The sequence below is a fragment of the Oncorhynchus mykiss genome, chromosome 17 (assembly GCF_013265735.2).
Source record: "Oncorhynchus mykiss isolate Arlee chromosome 17, USDA_OmykA_1.1, whole genome shotgun sequence".
NCBI classification, from domain to species: Eukaryota; Metazoa; Chordata; class Actinopteri; order Salmoniformes; family Salmonidae; genus Oncorhynchus; species Oncorhynchus mykiss.
Window position 1 is genome coordinate 52,978,511 of NC_048581.1, and position 13,840 is coordinate 52,992,350.

Below are 13,840 nucleotides of genomic sequence, written 5' to 3' on the forward strand. Positions count from 1 at the left end.
AGATGGAGACATATTACAGTCAGACACAACTAGGACAATGACAACACAGTACCACTACTGCAGGCCAGAACTGTAGTTTAACTAAAGCCCAATGTGATTACACTTGGGAATGGGAATAACAACCTTCCCCTAAATGTCTTCAATTACAGTACCGTAGTTTAGGTAGAGCCTATCTGAAAACGGATGGGCTCAACCAAGGCCCAGTCCCACTGGTCCTCCCTCTAAGGACCACCCCGGGACAATCATGGCCCTTCTATCTGCATACCGGCATAACGGTCTAAGATGTTTTTATATACTGAGAGGTTACCTGTGAGGGGTGAAAGGTCAAAGATGAAGGTTATTGTACCTGCGTGGCCTCCAGTATAAAGTCGTGGATGATGATCTGTTCTTCGTTGGAGAGACACAATCTGTCCTTGCTGATCAGGGTGACAGTGAAGGCTAGGCAGTTCATCGCCTCCTCTCTGCTCGGCCAGTACACAAACTCATCCTCAGCCTAGGTACACATACGACAACACAGGCACACAGGTTAGATGAGTATAAGGTATAATATTTTATTTTCATATATTCCTTTTCAGCACTGATGCATAACCAGGCAAGGACAGTACAGTTTTACTTGACTAAGTAGGGTAAAAAGCATAAGAGACTTATGTTATAACCTGCTGGCCAGCTACTCCACTCACCAAACCGTGGTTGTCAGCAAGCATGACGATGATTTGGGCGTTGTGGTCCCAGATCATTCTCCAGAAGTCTGTGGTGGTGTGGGGCAAAGGATGCTGGGTAATGATGAACTCATTACTCCTGTAGTAACCCTGCATGGCCAAAGGTTGAATGTCAACATGTTAGCAGTCATACATAGTCAACAGCTCTCACAAAATCTTCTATAACATTATTAACCAATTACATTCACAGTGTCTGAACACCAGAAGGAATGTACTGTATTGTGTCTGTTAGGACTTACATTTCATATCAATGAGTTTTAAAGGTTACTGTCTTGATCGTGATGTACTGTGTACAGGCCCTTGGCCTCAGTTTCTCAGTATGAATTATTCGTTATGATAAATGGTGGACTGTTATTCATTAAGAGGCTTCACACAATAACAGTAAAACATGCAGGGTAATTATAATCATCAACGGTACAGAACATATCATTATGTTCAGACACACCTATCAGACAGACAGGGTGGACATGAGATGTGTGTGTGTGTGTGTGTGGTACAGCAGTATCATACCATTATGTAGGAGGCATTGATGTAGTCTGTGCCTTTCATTCCAGGGAGAGGGGCCAGTCCTACTCGAGCTCGTTCCGCTAGAGAGGGAGACAAAACACATGCATTCAATCACACCACTAGCCTTGTGGTGCCATTGTACTGTACAGTGCTAACTAATAATGCACATATCACATGTCTGGACTACTGCAACTCTCTTTTGGTTGGACTCCTTGAATGTGCCATCAAACCCTTGCAACTTATCCAGAATGCCACAGCGCGCCTGATGTTCAACCTTCCTAAGTTCTCCCATGTCCCCCGCTCCTCTGCCCACTCCACTGGCTTCCAGTCGAAGCCTGCATCCACTACAAGACCACAGTGCTTGCCTTCAGAGGAACTGCCCCTCCCTACCGCCAGGCTATGATCAAAACCTACACAGCCATCTTGAGCCCACAGTTTTTGAACCCCTGGTCTCTTGGTCGTTCTACCCGTACCTCTTCAAAGAGTATCTTTAATCCATCCCACTACCACTCCCCTTACAAAAAATAAAATGAAAATAACATGTATTTTCCTACTAGCACTGACCTTGCTGGTAGCCACTTTAATGAGGGAAAATGTACATACTATGACTGTGATATGTGGTGTCCAACCTAGCTATCTAAAGATACTAACTGAGTCGCTCTGGGTAAATTATTAAAATGTAAATATCAACTATAAGCTACGCTTTTTATTGTTGGACATAAAAGACTGTAAAAGCACCTGGAAATCAGTTGGAAATCTGTTCTAAGTATTCCCACGGATAATAGAAAGAAACGTGATTATACAGTTGAAGTGGGAAGTTTACATACACCTTAGCCAAATACATTTAAACTCAGTGTTTCAAAATTCCTGACATTTAATCCTAGTAAAAATCCCTGTTTTAGGTCAGTTAGGATAACCACTATTTTAAGAATGTGAAATGTCAGAATAATTGTAGAGAGAATGATTTATTTAAACTTTTATTTCTTTCATCACATTCCCAGTGGGTCAGATTAGTATTTGGTAGCATTGACTTTAAATTGTTTAACTTGGGTCAAACATTTCAAGTTGCCTTCCACAAGCTTCCCGCAATAAGTTGGGTGAATTTTGGCCCATTCCTCCTGACAGATCTGTTTTAACTGAGTCAGGTTTGTAGGCCTTCTTGCTCGCACACACTTTTTCAGTTCTGCCCACACATTTTCTATATGATTGAGGTCAGGGCTTTCTGATGGCCACTCTAATACCTTGACCTTGTTGTCCTTAATCCATTTTGCCACAACTTTGGAAGTATGCTTGGGGTCATTGTCCATTTGGAAGACCCATTTGCGACCAAGCTTTATTCACTTCCTGACTGATGTCTTGAGATGTAACTTCAATATATCCACATAATTTTCCTGCCTCATGCTGCCATCTATTTTGTGAAGTGCACCAGTCCCTCCTGCAGCAAAGCCCCCCCACAACATGATGCTGCCACCCCCGTGCTTCTCGGTTGAGATGGTGTTTTTCGGCTTGCAAGCCTCCCCCTTTTTCCTCCAAACATAACAATGGTCATTATGGCCAAACAGTTGTATTTTTGTTTCTTCAGATCAGAGGACATTTCTCCAAAGTACAATCTTTGTCCCCATGTGCAGTTGCAAAGCATAGTCTGGCTTTTTTATGGCGGTTTTGGAGCAGTGGCTTCTTCCTTGCTGAGCGGCCTTTAAGGTTATGTCGGTATAGGACTCGTTTTACTGTTGATATAGATACCTTTGTACCTGTTTCCTCCTGCATCTTTACAAGGTCCTTAGTTGTTGTTCTGGGATTGATTTGCACTTTTAGCACCAAAGAATTCGCACCACCAGAATGCGTCTCTTTCCTGAGCGGTATGACGGCTGTGTGGTGCCATGGTGTTTATACTTGCGTACTATTGTTTGTACAGATGAACGTGGTACCTTCAGGTGTTGAATTTTTTCTGAGGGCTTGGCTGATTTCTTTTGATTTTCCCATGATGCCAAGCAAAGAGGCACTGAGTTTGAAGGTAGGCCTTGAAATACATCCACAGGTACACCACCAATTGACTCAAATTATGTCAATTAGCCTATCAGAATCTTCTAAAACCATGACATCATTTTCTGAAATTTTCCAAGCTGTTTAAAAGCACAGTCTTGTGATACAGTCACAGAATTGTGATACAGTAAATTATAAATGAAATAATCTGTCTGTAAACAATTGTTGGAAAAATTAATTGTGTCATGCACAAAGTAGATGTCCCAACCGACTTGCCAAAACTATAGTTTGTTGACCTTTCTGGCGCAGGGGTCCCACTAGTGACCCACCTCGACAACATCCAGTGAAATTCCAGAGCTCCAAATTCAAAATACAGAAAACGTAATATTAAACCTTCATGATAATACAAGTGTCATACATGATTCTTTAGCTTAGAATCTTAGCAATCTCACCGCATCATAGGATTTCAAGAAAGCTTTACGGCGAAAGCACAGCATTTTATTATCTGAGGTCAGCGCTCCACAACAGCATATTATCCAAACAAGCACAGGCGTCACAAAATCCAAAATAGCAATAAAATAGTGACTTACCTTTGAAGATCTTCCTCTGATCGCAATCATTTTAATCACTAATTTTGCCATGGGACTTCCTGAGGATAAAAAACTATTCCTCGTTGGTTATTCGGAAAACAAGCCTGAAACCATGTATAAAGACTGTTGACATCTAGTGGAAGCCATAGGAACTGCAATTTGGGAGGCGGACGTCTTTAGTTTCAATAGCTTAAGCTTGGAATTGGCTGGCAGGTCAACAGAAAAATAAATGGTCCTCGGGTTTTCGCCTGCCAAATCAGTTGTGTTATATTCACAGACATAATGTTAACAGTTTTAGAAACTTTAGAGTGTTTTCTATCCAATACTAGCTTCTGGGCCTGAGTAACAGGCAGTTTACTTTGGACAACTCAGTCATCCAAAATTCCAAATACTGCCCCCTATCCCTAACAAGAAATTTGTGGTGGTTGAAAAACGAGTTTTAAAGACTCCAACCTAAGTTTATGTAAACTTCCGACTTCAACTATATACAAACATAAACAAGGTTTGAAATTATTATGTTTTAGTCAAATATATTCCTTGTTTTATTCGTACGGTCAATTTGCAGTCAACAAATTATTTGTACTCATGTTCCGGGCCCCTGACCATCTGCTCAAGAAAAAATCAGCCCGCGGCTGAATCTAACCTACCCTATGGCGGAGTCACATGGTGGGTTAAAAAATCTCATACACTCTATTTCTATAGCCTAATGTCTCAGGCGAACTGGCAAAGCATGTTCGAACTGGCAAGGCATGACTACAGAAATGGATAATATAGCCTAGACTACTATCTAGAAATACTGTACTCACATGGAACCACTGAGGAGTTGCGGTTCTTCTCCTTGTTGCAGTCTTTCTGGGCGCTGAAGCACTCTATGAAGTGGGTGTTACACTGGGTCAGCAGCTGGAGAGACAGCGGGGGAAGAAGAGTTGGATCAGATCACTAGAACAACATCGAGTGAATGGATATGAATGGGCATCAATGTATACTTGGTCGTATTATAATGGCTGGGTGACAATGTCTACCTACAATCTTTAGTACAGCCCTTCAACTCTCTAAGGATGATATTCATTACATAAGTAGTACGTAAATTACTATGCTGATATATAGGCTCACTCTGAACTGCTTGTCGAGGCGCGTGCGGCCCCCGAGGCCAGGGGTGAGGATGCTGTTGACGTAACCATGGAGCTGACAGGCGGGTACCTCTGTCTCACTGCCCAGGATGGCTTCCATCAGGGCATCATGGATGAACACGTACTGCTCCTATGATCCAGGGGGAAGGGTAGAGGGAGGAGGAAGATACACTACATGACCCAAAGTATGTGGACATCTGCTTGTTGAAAATCTTATTATAAAATCATGGCCATTAATATTGGGTTGGTCCCCCCTTTGCTGCTGTAACAGCATCCACTTTTCTGGGAAGACTTTCCACTAAATGTTGGAACATTGCTGCAGGGACTTGCTTCCCATTCTGCCACAAGAGCATTAGTGAGGTCGGGCACTGATGTTTGGCGATTAGGCCTGGCTCGCAGTTGGCGTTCCATTTCTTTCCTAAGGTGTTCGATGGGGTTGAGGTCAGGGCTCTGTGCAGGCCAGTCAAGTTCTTCCACACCGATCTCGACAAACCATTTCTGATTGGACTTTGCTTTGTGCACGGGACATGTCATGCTGAAACAGGAAAGGGCCTTCCTGTTGCTAGAAAGTTGAAAGAACAGAATCGTCTAGAATGTCATTGTATGCTGTAGCATTAAGATTTCTCATCAATGGAGCTAAGGGGACAAGCCCGAACCTTGAAAAACAGCCCCAGACCATTATTCCTCCACTGAACTTTAGAGTTGGCACTAGGCATTGTGGCAGGTAGCCTGTGTGGGGCAGGTAGCCTCCTTTTCATGAAGATCCCGAATAACAGATCTTGTGCTGGCGTTGCTTCCAGAGGCAGTTTGGAACTTGGTAGTGAGTGAGTGTTGCAACCGAGTACAGACGATATTGACGCGCTAGGCACTTCAGCACTTTGCGGTCCGGATCTGTGAGCTTGTGTGGCCTACCACTTTGCAGCTGAGCCGTTGTTGCTCCTAGACATTTCCATTTCACAATAACAGCTTTTACAGTTGACCAGGGCAGCTCTGGCAGGACAGAAATTTGACAGTGCCACGTTGAAAGTCACTGAGCTCTTCAGTTAGACCATTCTACTGCCAATGTTTCCCTGTGGAGGTTGCATGGCTGTGTGCGCAATTTTATACTTCTGTCATCAATGTGTGTGACTGAAATAGCCAAATCCACTCATTTGAAAGGGTGTCCACATTAGAGGTCGACCGATTAATCAGAATGGCCGATTAATTGGGGCCGATTTCAAATTTTCATAACAATCGGTAATCGGTATTTTTGGATCCCGATTTGCAGATTTTTTTTATTTTTATTTATTTAACAAGGCAAGTCAGTTAAGAACACATTTTTATTTTCAATGACGGCCTAGGAACTGTGGGTTAACTGCCTTGTTCAGGGGCAGAACAACAGATTTTTACCTTGTCAGCTCGGGATTAGTTTTTGCAACCTTCCGGTTACTAGTCCAACGCTCTAACCACCTGCCTTATATTGCACTCCACGAGGATCCAGGCTGACTACCTGTTACGCGAGGGCAGCAAGAAGCCAAGGTAAGGTAAGCTAGCATTAATCTTATAAAAAACAATCAATCTTAACATAATCACTAGTTAACTACACATGGTTGATGATATTACTAGTTAATCTAGCGTGTCCTGCGTTGCATATAATCGATGCGGTGCCTGTTAATTTCTCATTGAATCACAGCCTACTTCAACAAACGGGTGATGATTTAACAAGTGCATTTGCGAAAAAAGCACTGTCGTTACACCAATGTACCTCACTATAAACATCAATGCCTTTCTTTAAAATCAATACACAAGTATATATTTTTAAACCTGCATATTTAGTTAATATAGGGAAATTGTGTCATTTATCTTGCGTTCCGTGCAAGGAGTCAGGGTATATGCAGCAGTTTGGGCCGCCTGGCTCATTGCGAACTGTGTGAAGTCCATTTATTCCTAACAAAGGCCATAATTAATTTGTCATAATTATGACATAAAATTGAAGGTTGTACAATGAAACAGCAATATTTAGACTTATGGATGCCATCCGTTAGATAAAATACGTAACGGTTCCGTATTTCACTGAAAGAATAAACGTTTTGTTTTCGAAATGATAGTTTCTGGATTCAACCATTTTAATGACCAAAGGCTCTTACTTCTGTGTTTTATTATGTTATAATTAAGTATATTATTTGATAGAGCAGTCTGACTGAGCGGTGGTAGGCACCAGCAGGCTCGTAAGCATTCATTCAAACAGCACTTTCGTGCATTTGCCAGCAGCTCTTCACAATGCTTCAAGCATTGAGCTGTTTATGACTTCAAGCCAATCAACTTTCGAGATTAGGCTGGTGTAAATTATGTGAAATGGCTAGCTAGTTAGCGAGCTGCGCGCTAATAGCGTTTCAAACGTCATTCACTCTGAGACTTGGAGTAGTTGGTCCCCTTGCTCTGCATGGGTAATGCTGCTTCGAGGGTGGCTGTTGTCAATGTGTTCCTGGTTCGAACCCAGGTAGGGGCGAGGAGAGGGATGGAAGCTATACTGTTACACTGGCAATGCTAAAGTGCCTATAAGAACATCCAATAGTAAAAGGTATATGACATTTTATTGATGTATTATATTAAGTTAAAATAAGTGTTCATTCATTATTGTTGTAATTGCCATTATTACAAATACATTTTAAAAATCGTCCGATTAATCGGTATCGGCTTTATTTGGTCCTCCAATAATTGGTATCGGCGTTGAAAGTCCGTGACTAAATACTTTTTTGCCCCACTGGATAGTAATCTCTTGCTTTTATAACATTATACCCAAAAGAGGTGAATCTCTTTGACAGTTACTGTAGCTGTATGCACACTGTAGGTGTATGTGAGGTGTCATTTGTCACGCACACACACACACACACACACACACACACACACACACACACACACACACACACACGTTACCTCTGACCTTTTGTTAATTAACCTTCCTCACACTCAGCCATCTGCTCCACAACACACACACACACACACACACACACACACACACACGTTACCTCTGTCTGAACCAGGTAGTTGCGTTGTGTGCGGATGTGTTTGAGAAAGCCCCAGACGTTGACTGTGCTCTTGTCTTTGATCTGCTGCAGCATGCTGTCGATGACGATGTACGTCCCTGTCCGCCCGACTCCAGCACTACACAACCAAAACATAGTATGTTACCTACTAACTACCACAGGAGACCCATAGAGGGAGTTGTATTACTGTTCTAACCCAAAGCCATGGCTTCAATGAGCAAACTAGTACTCATTGTGTTATAATTTCTTATGAGGAAGATGATTTTGGGCACTAGGATATGGGGTTTTCTGCAGTAAGCTTGGTCGAAATCCATAGCTGTGCTCAAATACTCATACTAACCACACTAACCATACTATTTGTGACGTAAATTGAGTATGTAATATGCTTATTGGTCAATGTATGTATTTAGTTAGTATGCCAAAAGTTCCCGGATGTTGTACTACATTTGCCAAAAATCAAGGTATACAAGCAGTGAACACTAGTTCCTAGGCCCATAATGCATTTTTTTTTACATTGGCCGTGGCTTCACAACATTTTCAGATTTGAAGAAAATGGGGGAAAATATGCAGTCGAAGTTGCATAGCAACAGCATCAACTTCCGGTAGAGAGGTGAAGCGTAAGTACACTCAACTGAAAGGATACTGTTTGTTTACAGTATGCTAAAATGAACTAATATTATATAGTATGTAGTATATACTCATTAAGTATGTAGTATACAGTATGTTAGTATGGGTATTCGAACACAACTCATGTTTAGAGAACTATAAGAACACTTCATTTTTGATTTGTTTTGAGAGCTATTGTACCTGCAGTGGACTAGGACGGGGCCCATGTCAGGTGTGCGTGCTGCAGAGGAGCGCCCTATGAAAGTGAGGACAGGTAGGGTGTACTCTGGCACGCCCATGTCAGGCCATTGGGTGTAGTGATACTGGATCACCAGCCGCTCGTTCTGACGCCCCTTTGGGTTGCCCTTCTGACCCTTTTTGACTTTGGTGTTCCGTATAAGGAATCGTCTCAGTGTGTAGCAGGCATGAACGTTAGTACTCTTCAGAGTGACCACGATGTTGCCATACTCCTCACTGCTCTCTGTGGGCCAGTACTGGTCACATTTCCTCTGTGAAAAAGAGCAGCAATCATCTAATTCCATCTGTGAAAGGCAACAGTATTCATTTTTTTCAAATTTTTATCTAGAGCAACTTATGGGAGCAATTAGGGTTAAGTGCCTTGCTCAAGGGCACATCAACATTTTTCACCTAGTCTGCTCAAGGATTCTACTGTGAAAAGACAACAGTAACACCTACAGTCAAAATACTGTGAAAGCCAGAGGGAGGCCACCTACCCTTCCTTTCTCTACCAGGTTAGTGATCATGACGATGATACCAGTGTTCTGTTCCCACACCATCCTCCAGAAGTCCTCGAAAGTGGACTTGAGAGGGCCCTGGGCTGCGATGTAGGCCTTGGGACTGTTGTAACCCTGTTGAGAGGTAATTGAGAGGGGGGGGGGGTGTCAGTAACAGTGGTACACTCACACAGAGTGCAAGTACACATAGGGTGAGTACTAGACAATAAACAGTTGAAGTCGGAAGTTTACATACACCTTGTCCAAATGCATTCAAACTCAGTTTCACAACAGGTGACATTTAATCCTAGTAAAGAAAATCCCTGTTTTAGGTCAGTTAAGATCACCACTTTATTTTGAGAATGTGAAATGTCAGCATAATAGTAGAGAGAATGATTTATTTCAGCTTTTATTTCTTTCATCTCATTTCCAGTGGGTCAGTAGTTGACATACATTCAATTTGTATTTGGTAGCATTGCCTTTAAATTGTTTAACTTGGGTCAAACGTTTCGGGTAGCCTTCCACAATCTTCCCATAATAAGTTGGGTGAATTTTGGCCCATTCCTCCTGACAGAGTTGGTGTAACTGAGTCAGGTTTGTAGGCCTCCTTGCTCACACACATTTTTTCAGTTCTGCCCACATATTTTCTATAGGATTGAGGTCAGGGCTTTGTGATGGCCACTCCAATTCCTTGACTTTGTCCTTAAGCCATTTTGCCACAACTTTGAAAGTATGCTTGGGGTCATTGTCCAGTTGGAAGACCCATTTGCAACCAAGCTTCAACTTCCTGACTGATGTCTTGAGATTTTGCTTCAATATATCCACATATTTTCCTGCCTCATGATGCCATCTATTTTGTGAAGTGCACCAGTCCCTCCTGCAGCAAAGCACCCCCACAACATGATGCTGCCACCCCTGTGCTTCACAGTTGGGATGGTGTTCTTTGGCTTGCAAGCCTCCCCCTTTTTCCTCCAAACATAACGATGGTCGTTAATGCCAAACAGTTGTATTTTTGTTTAATCAGACCAGAGGACATTTCTCCAAAAGGACGATCTTTGTCCCCATGTGCAGATGCAAACCATAGTCTGGTTTTTATATGGTGGTTTTGGAACAGTGGCTTCGTCCTTGCTGAGCGGCCTGGCCTTTCAGGTTATGTCAATAAAGGACTCGTTTTATGGTTGAAAAACAAGTTTTAATGACTCCAACCTAAGTGTATGTAAACTTCCAACTTCAACTGTATAACGTCAGAGAGAACATTGAGCATACATAAAGACAGATAAAAGGTACTCAATACATCAATTTGTTGACTTACATCTACATAGTTAGCGTTGATGAAGTCACTGTGTTTGGCATCTTTTCCAGTCAAGGGTCGTAACTTCACCCTACTGTGATCATCTGTCAACATAGAAAAGGAATGTTAGCCTCATTCTGCATTGCCTTGTTAACGTCACATGTTAATATGAGCATGAGGTCTGATATCAACAGGCTCAGAGATAGTTTCTACAAGCAATCAGACTTTTGAACACTTAAACTGGACTGACCACCTCGGATTCTCAGCACCTTAGCACTCACAGACACAGACACAGACATCACAACTGCTGATACCAAACTCCTATTATGATTGCTAAATACAGCACCAATATTGGACACAAATTGTGCCTTCCTGTATTATACTCACCCTGATCTGTTTCCCCTGTTGTTGTGATTGTCTCCACCCCCCTCCAGGTGTCGCCCATCTTCTCTATTATCCCCTGTGTATTTATACCTGTGTTCTCTGTTTGTCTTTTGCCAGTTTGTCTTGTTTGTCAAATCAACCAGCGTTTTTCATCTCAGCTCCTGCTTCTCCTCAGTCTCTCTTTTTCTCACCCTCCTGGTTTTGACCCTTGCCTGTCCTGACTCTGAGCCCACCTGACCACTCTGTCTGCTCTTGACCCTGAGCTTGCCTGCCGTCCTGTACCTTTGCCCCACCTCTGGATTACCAACCACTACTCTGGTTATCGACCCCTGCCTGCCTTGACCTGTCGTTTGCCTGCCCTGTTGCCGTAATAAACATTGTTACTCCGACACAGTCTGCATCTGGGTCTTACCTTCAAACCAGATACACTAATTATGTTTATTCTATTCTACTGTGTAATTTACTTCATGTTCCTATTGTTAGCTTTTATTGTTGTTGTTGCATTGTTGAGAAGGAACCTGCAAGTAAGCATTCCATTGGACGATCTATACCATTTGTATCCCGTACATACTAATAAATCTTGAAACTAACAGGCTTTCAGTGTTGTTTTGAGTGTACAACATAGTGGACTTACAGGCCACGATGTTGATGTATCTGTTTTTGTGCTTGTTGTCAGGGTGATTGGAATGTTCTGCTGTGATCTTCAGGTCCACTGTACAACGCTGGACCTCCTAGAAAGAGAAAGAGAGAGAGAGAGCGCAAAGGGGGAGGGAGTTGGGTGAGAAAGGGAGAGAGGGGGGTGAGTGGTCATAGTTATAGTGGGGTCAGTTATGTGAAGCGATTAAATAATTATAAATAAACCCTCTATCTAAAATTATTTGTTTTGTTAGGTTCTTATTTATTGGAGTAAGTAACTCACGGACACAAGAGGAGCTTTAACCAAGTTTAATTATTCCCAAAGGATCCATGCAGCTGTAATTCAGATCACCCAACCCTTCTCCCATCACAGGCATATGTGAGACACTCCTCCTTCTCTCCAATCCCTTAAGACACTCCTCCTTCTCTCTAATCCTTACATCTTATGGTTCCACAGGAAAAGGGTAGTACACCTTTATTACTCCCTTCAGGGGATCTGAGCTCACCTCCTGACCTCAACCCTTCCTTCACCTAGTCCACAGATGTCCATCTGTCTTACCCATAAGCAATCCTTTGATCTCCTCGTGTCCACCCAGCACATTCCACAGCAACTCTGTCTCTCTACAGATCTCACTCCTTAATATACTGTGTCTGATCCATAATGTCTTTAATATCTCAAAGTTCAACATCTCAAATCCAACAGTTTCTAAACAGTATTTTTCAGTTCAATTATTTACAATCAATATACATTTTATTTTGAGATTCTTCAAAGTAGCCACCCTTTGCCTTGATGACAGCTTTGCACACTCTTGGCATTCTCTCAACCAGCTTCATGAGGAATGCTTTTCCAACAGTCTTGAAGGAATTCCTACATATGCTGAGCACTTGTTGGCTGCTTTTCCTACACTCTGCGGTCCAACTCCTTCTTGGTCAAATAGCCCTTACACAGCCTGGAGGTGTGTTTTGGGTCATTGTCCCGTTGAAAAACAAATGATAGTCCCACTAAGTGCAAACCAGATGGGATGGCGTATCGCTGCAGAATGCTGTGGTAGCAATGCTGGTTAAGAGTGCCTTGAATTAAAAATAAATTGCTGACAGTGTCACCAGCAAAGCACCCCCGCATCATCACACCTCCTCTTCCATGCTTCATGGTGGGAACCACACATGCAGAGATTCATTCACCTACTCTGTGTCACGCCGGTTGGAACCAAAAATCTCCAATTTGGACTCATCAGACCAAACGACAGAATTCCACCTGTCTAATTTCCATTGGCCCAAGTAAGTCTCTTCTTATTATTGGTGTCCTTCAGTAGTGGTTTCTTTACAGCAATTTGACCGTGAAGGCCTGATTCACGCAGTCTCCTCTGAACAGTTGTTGTTGAGATGTGTCTGTTACTTGAACTCTGTGAAGCACTTATTTGTGCTGCAATCTGAGGCTGGTAACTCTAATGAACTTATCCTCTGCAGCAGAGGTAACTATGGGTCTTCCTTTCATGTGGAGGTCCTCCTGTGAGCCAGTTTCATCATAGTGCATGATGGTTTTTGCGACTGCACTTGAAGAAACTTTCAAAGTGCTTGACATTTTCCACATTGACTGACTTTTATGTCTTAAGGAATTGATGGACTGCCATTTCTCTTTGCTTATTTGAGCTGTTATTGCCATAATATGGACTTGGTCTTTTAGCAAATAGGGCTATCTTCTGTATACCAGTCATACCTTGTCACAACACAACTGATTGGCTCAAGTGTATTAAGATTGAAAGAAATTCAACAAATTAACTTCTAAGAAAGCATACCTGTTAATTGAAATGCATTCCAGGTGACTACTTCATGAAGCTAGTTGAGATAATGCTAAGAGTGTGCGAAGCTGTCATCAAGGCAAAGGGTGGCTACTTTGAAGAATCTCAAATATATTTTGATTTGTTCAACACTTTGTTGGTTACTACATGACTCCATATGTGTTATTTCATAGTGTTTATGTCTTCACTATTATTATACAATGTAGAATACAGTAAAATAAAGAAAAACCCTGGAATGAGTAGGTGTGTCCAACCTTTTGACTGGTACTGTGCATAATAAGTACATACTGGGTTTTTATTAGAGGTGGGATATCTACACATATCTGTCACAGCTAGTCCAGTCCCATGTGGCTGCATGTGTGATCTCCGTTTGAATGACCTAGTATGAATAATGTATGTTCACCTTCACCCCACTGGATAACCCCAATTTGACAA

General features: G+C 42.3%; 1 protein-coding gene across 1 annotated transcript in view; it reads right to left on the reverse strand.

Moving 5' to 3' along the window:
- The window catches only part of LOC110494079 (receptor-type tyrosine-protein phosphatase gamma), a 272,591-nt gene that overhangs the window by 3,364 nt on the left and 255,387 nt on the right, over positions 1 to 13,840 (reverse strand). Inside the window, exons 16-25 of the mRNA XM_036950121.1 lie at positions 11,605 to 11,701; positions 10,608 to 10,690; positions 9,296 to 9,430; positions 8,763 to 9,070; positions 7,938 to 8,073; positions 4,913 to 5,059; positions 4,606 to 4,699; positions 1,230 to 1,306; positions 681 to 809; positions 347 to 493 (exon numbers count right to left, since the gene is read on the reverse strand). Of these exons, the coding sequence (XP_036806016.1) occupies positions 347 to 493; positions 681 to 809; positions 1,230 to 1,306; positions 4,606 to 4,699; positions 4,913 to 5,059; positions 7,938 to 8,073; positions 8,763 to 9,070; positions 9,296 to 9,430; positions 10,608 to 10,690; positions 11,605 to 11,701 (1,353 nt within the window). The remainder of the gene's footprint in view (positions 1 to 346; positions 494 to 680; positions 810 to 1,229; positions 1,307 to 4,605; positions 4,700 to 4,912; positions 5,060 to 7,937; positions 8,074 to 8,762; positions 9,071 to 9,295; positions 9,431 to 10,607; positions 10,691 to 11,604; positions 11,702 to 13,840) is intronic.